This window comes from Centropristis striata, chromosome 1 (genome assembly GCF_030273125.1).
Source record: "Centropristis striata isolate RG_2023a ecotype Rhode Island chromosome 1, C.striata_1.0, whole genome shotgun sequence".
NCBI classification, from domain to species: Eukaryota; Metazoa; Chordata; class Actinopteri; order Perciformes; family Serranidae; genus Centropristis; species Centropristis striata.
This window is the reverse complement of record NC_081517.1, coordinates 20397281-20407790: the sequence shown is the minus strand read 5'-3', so window position 1 is coordinate 20407790 and position 10510 is coordinate 20397281. Positions and strand designations below refer to the sequence as shown.

At 37.8% G+C, this 10510-nt stretch overlaps 1 protein-coding gene across 1 annotated transcript; it reads right to left on the bottom strand.

Moving 5' to 3' along the window:
* Positions 1–957: 957 nt before the first annotated feature.
* Positions 958–9949, bottom strand: spcs3 (signal peptidase complex subunit 3). Its single transcript, XM_059336117.1, has 5 exons — positions 9684–9949; positions 7693–7766; positions 3940–4016; positions 2353–2468; positions 958–1393 (listed from the first exon to the last, which is right to left on the bottom strand). Exons 1-5 carry the CDS (start codon positions 9824–9826, stop codon positions 1261–1263), a joined length of 543 nt encoding a protein of 180 aa, XP_059192100.1. The 5' UTR covers positions 9827–9949; the 3' UTR covers positions 958–1260.
* Between the last annotated feature and the right edge of the window lie 561 nt (positions 9950–10510).

Genomic DNA, 10510 nt, shown 5'->3' with positions numbered 1-10510 from the left:
CACGCCCCCTTTTCATAAAATGACCATGTTGCATACTTTACCAGCCCTTTACAAGCCCTTTGGGAACATAACTTATCAACACCTTTACTGACCTTCGAATATGTGGGCGTGGCATGCCGGCAAAATATGACATCTCGCCATAATACACCAGACTCTATAACTTGACCATATCCTTGTCCAATCTGTCCCAAATTTCGCACACCTGATGAGGGTCCAGCCCTGACCACACCCACATGTCATTATTGACACAGTCATAGCGCCCCCCGCTGGCTACAGGAAGTTACATGTTTTACAAAGACACGCCATTTGGGACGCATAGGGGACTGAGCCCAGAGCGCCACGCCCGACGTGGCCTCCTCCGACGGCTCCACTCTGCTCGGTCCCGTTCAGTCCAGCTTGCAGGCCTAGTTTTAATTTGATGTTTGATTATATTTCATTTTCCTAGTTATTTGTTTAGTTTAATCATCATTATCGTTTAGTTTTACAAAGTATTTTTATGTTCTATGTAAATTGGGGTAACACTGGGCACCTGAGGTTACGTAGGCAGGCAGAGAACCAGCATGCTCCTGAGAGGGCCGATGGTTTTTACCACTGCAAGAGGCTTCAGGAGCCACAATTTCTTTGTTCTTTTGTTGCCTGCTTGTTTTGGGGAAAATAAACCACCAAAAACTTTATTTTTAATTTTTTTGGACAACTGACCACTACAATGCTTATTAAAAAATATTTCTCACACAACATGGATCTGTTCACTGTGGTGGTGGCAGCAGACCCCTGCACCAATTAAAAGGCCAAATCATGAACTGGACTTATCATTTCACACCTAATAGTCAACATCACTATTAAAAATGTATTAATTTATACACAATTATAGATTATCTAACTGTGATGTATAAGAGCTTCTTTGTCATGATCCCAGTGGGATTGTATTTGATATTCACAGTAAACAGTATATAGGAGTTGTTAATTTCACTGCACTTTATCATCAATACATGTTTTATAATGGTTCAAATCAAGCCAACAGCCACAATATTTACATGTAGAAAAAGTGAGAACACATTTTTTGTGACTGGGTGAACTGAACAGTTTACTTGCTATTGCTTTTCATATATTCTTACAAAGACACGCTTGTTCCCATCTTAATTTTTATTACAAACCAAAAATTAATTTACAACTGTAAAGAAACACCAGTGTACAGTGTGTGTGTGAGTCATCAGTTTGTGTGTGTATGTGTTGAAACAGGCTGGGTGTGTGTTTCTCTGTCTAATAGCTCCTGGTGGTTTCATAAGCTTCAGGGAAAGGGAGGCTGACTTGTCCACTTCCAGCGACCAGTGGCAGGATTCCAGCGTTGGGAACAACATTCCATGACAACGTCAGAGTGATGTTCTTATTGGCCCTGGAGAGACACACATGACAGTCAGTTAGTCACTTCACATGAGAGATGTACAAACTGAAACCTCACTTTTTATAATAAACTTTTTATAATAGTCAATGAGTTTAGTTTTTCCGCGAAAAAAAAAATCTAGCATCATTATCAACTGAAATTTGTACTTGTACGTATCAAAACCTAATGGGCCGATTGTCAGTGAAAGATGTGCATTGTGTGTGTGTGTTCTTGTACTTCCTACATAGAGAGGACCGGAACACGTTTTTAAACCAACAGAGTGAGGACAAATTTGCAAAGTGAGGACATTTCGGCCGGTCCTCACTTCTTTAAAGTCTTTTTTTGAGATTTCAGACTTTGTTTTAGGGTTAAGGTTACAATCAGGTTTATATTAGGGTTAGGGTAAGGGGCTAGGGAACAAGGTTATTATAGTTAACGAAAACAAAACGAAATAACAAAAACTAGAATTGAATGACCATTTTCGTTGACTGAAATAAAAATTTGTTTAAAAAAAAATAATTAACTGAAACTGTATTTTGTGGTTACAAAACAAATTAAAATTATAGTGAAAATGTCCTTCGTTTTTGTCTCTGTCAACTTTTTTCATACATACTGTAATGAAGATGTATAAGGCAAAGGAAATAAAGGCAAAATTTACTGTGACCTCTTTTCATCTTGCACACAACAAATACCGCATTACAAAAAAAACTAAAACTAATAAAAATTAAACAAAAACGAAAGAATTTCAAAAAATAAATACTAAACTAAAACTAGAAAACTCACTCTAAAAACTAGTTAAAACTAACTGAATTTGAAAACAAAAATTCACAACAAAATTAGAACTAAAACTGATGAAAAATTCACTACAACAATGAGGGCCCTCACAAAGATAGAAGTACAAGAATGTGTGTGTGTGTGTGTGTGTGTGTGTGTGTGTGTGTGTGTGTGTGTGTGTGTGTGTGTGTGTCTACCTGAGTCCGTTCCCATCATCAAAGAAGAAGTATTTGGACTTCGTATCTCTGAGGTTCAGTTTGGTGTTCTCACCGCGAAGGACGATCTTATCCCACAGCACCACCTGGTTCAGAGACTGGCACATGCGCGCGCGCGCGCGCACACACACACACACACACACACACACACACACACACACACACACACACACACACACACACACACACACACACACACACACACACACACACACACACGTAAATCAGTCAACAGAAAAACTGTAGTTGAACAAAACATACCTATTATAAACTTTATTATGGTAGATAATGGGGCAGAGCTGCTGTACCTGATTGTAGTATATTGTATAGGTTAGGTAGTATATTACTGTAAAGATTGTACATTTTGGAATGCTGGCATTTTTACCTACAGTTCCTTGTAGGCGTTTTACATCGGAAATTATGGATTTATAATAATATATTAGGACCGGGACTTTAATAAGTGCGATTAAAATGCGTCAATTTTTTAACGCGTTCATTTTTGTGTAAGTAATTCATCTTAATTAACGCGTTTAAAAAATGTACGCATTTTAATCGCACTTATTTTTGCACCTTGGAACACTTCTCACTGGATGAGTTTCAGGCTGACCGATTATACCGGAGCACCAACTAGTGTTCATGAGTTCAGACAACAACAAACCACAGTGAACATGAAGGAAGAAGCTGATGAGAGCGCTTTGGTTGGCCCCGTGGATGATGGGACATTTTGTTACAAAAAACCAACGGATGGAAGCGTCGATAAGTAATAATAAAAATCAGGGTTTCCAATGTTCTGAATGTACTTGAAAGTATTGTGTTTTACTTAAAAAACCAAAGTATTATAGTTTAAAGAAGGTCCACCTACCTATAGGCTACCTGAATTGTACTATATTTCTAAATATATATATATATGTCATTTTGTGTCTTTTTTGTGTCATTTTGTGTCTTTTTTAAATAATTTTGTGTCTTTTTTGGTAATTCTGTCTTTGTTTGGTCATTTTGTTTCTTTTTTAAGTAATTTTGTTTTTTTTCTGTCATTTTGTGTCTTTTTTTTTAGTAATTTTGCGTCTTTTTTTGGTCATTTTGATACTGCCTCCAGCTGCCCCCAGGTAATTTGAGTTTGAGACTGCAAAAATTGCACTTGTCTGTTGGACTTGAACAAAAATAAACAATATTTTTGTTGCTTAAGCATATGTATTCAGTCATTATTCAATGGTATACTAAAATCCATGTGAAAAAATTACTTCTCAGGTCAAATATTTATATGCGATTCATTTCGATTAATTAATTACAAAGCCTCCAATTAATAATCGAGTCCCGGCCCTATATAATAAGGTACAAACATATTTTATTTTTAATTTATTGTGCATTAAGCACAAGTGACAGATGATACCACTGTCCTCACATCTCTCCCTCGCATCTTACAAAGGTGGAGCTAAGATATGAGAATAGAAAGAGATGCAATTGAAATAACATTTTGGGATGAACCTAATGACTTCTATTGCTCATTGTGGTGTACTCACAGACAGAGTGCGTGCGTGTGAGTGTATGCGTGTGTTGACTATGACTTACATTGCTCTTTGTGGTGTACTCAGCAGACAGATAGAGAAACAGCTGTTTAACATTCCAGTCAAAAATGGGCTGCAAATGTGAGAAAAGTTAAGGAACAACAAGAGAACAGACATTAACCATGCAGGAACCAGAGCTGGCTGAGTTCACTTCCAACTTGTCCTCTCTCCTCCCTTAGGTAACATAATCTACACCATACCGACAGATGATAAATTGGTTTACTTATTGCAAATCACAGAGAGGTCTATTTCTAAGGGACATCTGTAGAAGGAGGTGATAGGAATGTTGGGTCGATGTTAGGGCTGGGTGATATATATCGATATAAAAGATATATCGATATATTTTAAGTGTGATATGGAATTAGACCATATCGCATATATCAATATAGTTCAAGTTGTGCACTGTGATACTTTATTTAAGGTATTTTTTTTATTTAAATGTGCGCTTTATGGAGCTTTGAATCTTACTCCTGTTGTTATACAGTATTTATGTTTACTTAAATAAACGGTTTCAATAAAACTACTTGTGACATGTCATATTTGGCTTTAAATTTGACTGAACATTTGCTATCACTTTGCGATAAAAATATCGGGATATATATCGTATATCGATATTCAGCCTAAATAAGAGCAGGATATGATTTTTGGTCCATATCGCCCAGCCCTAGTCGATGTAAATTAAAGAGTATGGTCTAGACTTACTCTCTATGAAAAGTGTAATGAGGTAACTTTTTTTGTGATTTGGTGCTATAATAAATGACAAAATCTGCTCACAGTGCCATCCGTGGACTATCAAGGGCACTAAGTGAGACAAGTTGCTGTTGGTTTTATTAAATGACATTTTTGCGTTTGGCTCTGCAAATTTTTTTTAAATTAATTTCACTCTTCTCCACTATATTGGGGTGATGGTAGAAATCTCTCAGATAACCTATCTATGTCCACAGGTTTACAGCGCACAGTAAATATCCGTATACAGTATGAATGGACAGAGCAGAATGTCAGTGATCAGAGAACAAAAATCGGAACAGTGCAACTTGAAAAAAGTTCCTGCCACTCCTCTTATCAGATTTAGCGTCTCTTCCATTTGAGGGATAATTATAGGCCTGGGACGATAACAAATTTTGCTGGACGATATATTGCCCCACAAATTATTGCCGATAAACGATATTATTGTCAACATGATAATATATCATAATAATGCACACCCTTTCAAATACAATACACTTTTATTTCTCAGTGTTTTTTACCATTGTAATTGTAATTTTAAGAACGTTTAAATATCCTAAATAAATAAAACTTTTTTTTTTTTTTTTTTTTTAAAGGGCAGCATTTATTTTGCGATGTAGCAAACTCCACTTTCTGTGAGCGCACAGCGTTTATATTTACTTTGTCGACCAGTGGGCATGCAAGTTTGTTGTGGTGGCTTTTTTGTTGCCACCACTTTTGAACAAATTCGGCATACAGGCTCGTCCGTGTGTTGATGGGCTCACCTTTTTCATTCGGTTTGAAACCGACATATTCCCACACCGGGGCTGTGGCATTTGGCTTTGCAATCATCTTTTTTCCTCGCGTTGCTCCGCACGAGGCTCACCTGCTGCACTCTGTGTGTAGCCAATGCTAGCGGCCCAGCCTTCCCCACAGAGACAAAGAGACTGGATGACTGACAGGAGGGTTCACTCCGCTCATTCTGCTATGGAACAAAAGCGCCCAGGTGCTGAGTCGAGCACGGAGTGAACCCTCTTGTCATCCAGCCTGCTTGGAGGCAACAGACGAGGAAAACAAACACGCATGCGCATGGCGATATATCGAGGCCGGCAAAATTATTGAGTTCATTTAATTTATCGTGCGATTAATTGATTTATTGATTGTCGGCCCAGGCCTAGATAATTATGCTTAACATTCTGGAACTAAAATTCCCATGACGCCTTATGCTGTGGGGGTAGGGTTGCCAACTCCCCGAAAAATAAATAAGGGACACTTCATTGGCAGGGCCGGCCGACATGATTGCCTTCACCCGTCCTGGCGTGGTGAAATTTTTTAGCCCCTTTTTTGTAAGTAAAAGGATTTTTTTAACAATTTGACTCGAACCTGAATTGAATTAGATGCATATTTTTGTGTGACATGAATACATGGAAAACAAATGATCTAGAAATATCCAGCAATTCACTTTAAGACAAAATAACAATTAGGCCCTGTTTTTCAAAGATGTAGTGGAGTTTGCTGATAACAATTTGATTCACTCCTTTTGTTTTTAATTTTAATTTAAATTTTAATTTAAAATGCAGCATGTATGCAATTGAATGGCCATTTTGGAAGATTATAGCATTCCATAATTCCAAATTGGTTTCAGTAAAAAGGCATTAAATTCATGTCATGAACACATGGGGACCTGGTCTTCAAGAATGCACTGGAGGTTGCTGATAACAAATTGATGTATTTATTTTATTGGAGCAGCATGAATACAATTGAATGGCTATTTTGGAGTCATGCAGCTGACAAATGGGCCGTAAAGTGCAATGTAATTGCGCACTAAAATTTAAAGTGCAGATGGCGTGACCGCAGTACTGGAAGCACGTTGTTTCAGATCAGTCAGTCCACCATGGGCTACGGAAAAAGAGCGCCGGCACAACGTGCAGTGTGCTTTATATATGTTATCACGCACTTTTTCCACCCAGGTGCTTCCTTTTACCCATTCTTCAGTATTTTTGCATCCTTTTCTGTTTTTTTCTCGGAGGGGTACTAGACACATTGCTGCTCAAAGGTGTATCACCCCGTAAAGCAGTGTCGGCGTCTGTGTCACTGTCACCTACGCATGCTGCTTTGTTGTCTTCTGCTATCTTCTCCTCGACCAATGGGATGAGCGTATTCTGTATCGTCATACTCGTGTGTGAATATGCTGTCAGTTCATTGGTCACAGAGCAGAACGGGGCCTGGGAACAAGTTTACCGTAAGTTTACATATAAAGCGCCCTGTTATTAAATTTTCATTGGCATTTACTGACTATTTTTTGACTGTCACAATAATACGGGACAAAGTGCGTCCCTTTTCACCTCAATACGGGACGGGTGCTTTTGTTTCTAAATACGGGACGATTCCGTTTTTCAAGGGACGGTTGGCAACCCTATGTGGGGGACACTACACCAACACTTACTAAAATTAGATTTTCTTTATACATGTACTGTGCAGAAGATTATTTTTTTTCGAAGCAGTATTCTAAAGCAGTGATTCCCAACCGGGTGGGCCCAACCCCCCCAGGGGGGCGCCAAAGATCCACGGGGGGTCGCGAAGCCCTCTTGATTTTAAGGGATGTAATAAATCTAATGCGTTAAATATAGATGAGTCAGCATTTAATTCATTAGTGGGACAAAAACAACTAAATGAGGGCTACATTAAACATTTATTCAAATTGAAAAACCACTATAGAAAAGTTTAAAAATAAATAAGAGAAATAAGGACATCCCTCCTGCAGTATACACAGGTAACCTTGCCTAGCGGTAACCTCACCTTGCGGTAACCTCACCTAGCGGTAACCTCACCTAGCGGTAACCTCACCTAACAACAGAAAATGGTGAATCGTCAGTGAGATGAAAATGCTGAATATCTCAAAAAGAAAAAGAGAGGGTACCATGAAAGTCACTTCATGGTACCCATGGTACTTCATAGAAGCAATGGACAATGGGGGGGTCGCCAAAGTTTACAGTGGTAAATATGTGGGTCCCTCAAGAAAAAGGTTGGGAACCACTGATCTAAAGGATATCAGCTGAGAGGTCAAAGGTGAGGAACCCCAGATCACTGCGCTCTCTGGGTCCTGTGAAGTCATCAACATTCTTCCTGTTAAACAAAGAGACAGAGCAGAGATAAAGCCTAGGAAACAGGGAAAGTGAGAGATTTAAGGGGAAAAGCTATTTCCACCTTGTGCAAGTCAAACCAGCAACAATGACAACACAGAGCTGCTCTTGTTGAAAACCTTAAGGAAACAGACTGATAGACTGAGGATGAAGGATCTGGCATATACTTGGATGGTATATAGTGGATCAAAGAAACGTATTGGTGTTTAAGGGCGCTTTCACAACCCCAAGTTTAGTCCGTTTCAATCTACCTCTGGTGCGGTTAAATCCGTGTTACGGTTTGTTTGGCTGCTTGTGAACGCTCGGACCAAAACAGCACCAGAGTCATGATTTGGGGATGCTTTGCTCTCTCAGAGCCTGGACCGCTTGCCATCATCATTAAATTAATTCCCACACTCTAAGAAATTATTCAAGGAGCCTGTAAATGTGACAGTAATATATAGGTATGCAAATTAAATAAAAATGCTGAATATCATCGTGATGAGAATTTGAGTTGACTACATCAAAATTCATTAGTGGAACTCCAACAGGAATCTTTGTGTAAAATATCCACATAGAAATCAAGTTTACTTCTTCAAAAATAAATTACTATTTGACTCACAGATTACATAGCTTAAATATTTCCCATATGGTTAACATAATATTTTAGTTACATTTACTTAATTTATGTGGTAATTGAGCCAGGTCAATTCATTCAGAAGTACTTGAAAATATTACTTAAATTTACTCATTACGCATGTTTTGTTTAACCGGTTTGAGAGCTTTAAAATCAACTCAATATTTTTAAGTGTAAATGTGTTGCACTGATTGAATTAAGCAATATGCAGTATTATTTTTTTGAGTGCAAGTTTATCAAGGTAACCTACAGGATAATGTCAGAGTGGCTGTCCCAAACCAAATTTTATTATCATATAAAAAAATATGTTTCATTCAATCGTTTGTGTGGAAAATATTGATACTGGTGTTATGTCCTTACTGGTTTCCTAACTAACTGGTGCCCGTACTGGTGTTTGCAGCTGTTTTCTGCCTCATTTAGAAGATTTGTCACATATTTAATAAACATATACATGATAACAACAAAAATAGCTGATAAGAGTTTAATTTAAGAGCTGATATCTAGACATTTAACATGGTTTTATTGATCATGATTTTGGTTATGATCGAAACAAACATGGAAAATGTCTAGATATCAGCTCTTCAATTTAACTTTTATGAGCTACTCCTGTATTATTATATTTGTCCAAACAAATGCACCTTTAGTTATACCAGGCATTGAAATTAACAAGAATGGAAGAAAACAACGGTGGTCCAATCATTTTTTTCCATGACTGTAGAGGTGATGGTTCATGAACAATTAAATTTTGTTGTAGTGAATTTGGATCCAGCTCTAACAGATCTTGCAAAAATTATATTTTCATGCTTTCTTTTTATCTATAGGTGGCTGTGATATAGTGTTTACTTATACAACAATATTATCCAGTACAGTAGATGGAGATGCGACCTGGAAATCGCCCGTTAGATGTTTATTAAATATGTGACGAATCTGCTAAATGAGGCAGAAAACAGCTGCACACACCAGTACGGGCACCAGTTAGTTCGGAACCCGGAAGGACATAACACCGGTATCAAGGCTGTATTCACAGATTCCGAGCGATACAAATTGTAGCCAGGTCAATCAAAGTCACACCACCAGATAGTTTGAAGCACAGAAGATATCAAACGATGAGGTTTGACCAAACACCACCAGAAGGCCCTGCAAGCTATCTGTATACAAAAGCGGAACCTAGCACCTGCCGGGGTGAATTACAGTGTTATAGCTATAATGTAGTAAAGCACACGAAGACACAGGTGAAGTCAGTTATAACAGCGATTACAGGTGATGCTCGACGGTGAATCTTACAGCATGACTTTTGTTACGTGGATGTCCACAGGAACTCTTCTGTCTTTGAATGCTGTCGTGACGAAACAGCCAAAAGTTAGGGCCGCCATGACGCTCAGGGAGAAGGCGAACAAAGAGTTAGCTCTCGACAAGACCGTGTTCATCTCGAAACAGCAGCGACGATAATAATAACAAGAGGAAGAAGAATAACTGGTATTTCTCACAAGAAGAGCGATGGCGGTTGCTAGCGACTGTGTACAAAACGGAAATGTCAGTTTGTACAGAATAACACGTACTTCCCGTTTGTGCCTTTCAAATTAAAACATATTTTCACATGTTTTATGGATGTTCGGGTGATTTTTATTTGTTTGTTTTTTTTTGTCGTCGAAGGAAATGTAAAATAACAGAAACTATTTTGAACACAGATATACGACGGATCAAAAATTTGATTTTGGTTGGGTAAATTTATTTTTATTTTTATTGTATTTAACTTCCGATTCTTTGTTACTTGACAGAACAGAAAACTTGACGCAACAGGAAACAAAAAATACATTTGAATGCGAGCGATGAGTAAGCGTAAGAACTACAGTCTCTTTTTTCAATAACTTTATTTATAACCAATTATAGATTTAGAGGGAAGGTGTATATTCTGTTTATACCCTTGTTACTCGTTAGATCCACTTGTATAACCAATTGCGATGCAACATCTCCATCCATAAATTCTGTCTTTAAAATAATAATAATAATAATAATAATAATAATGTTCAGTTTTGATTTGCACTGTTCATTTTTTAAAAATTAACTGAACTATATTTTCATTATGGACTACATGGTGGTCTAGTGGTAAG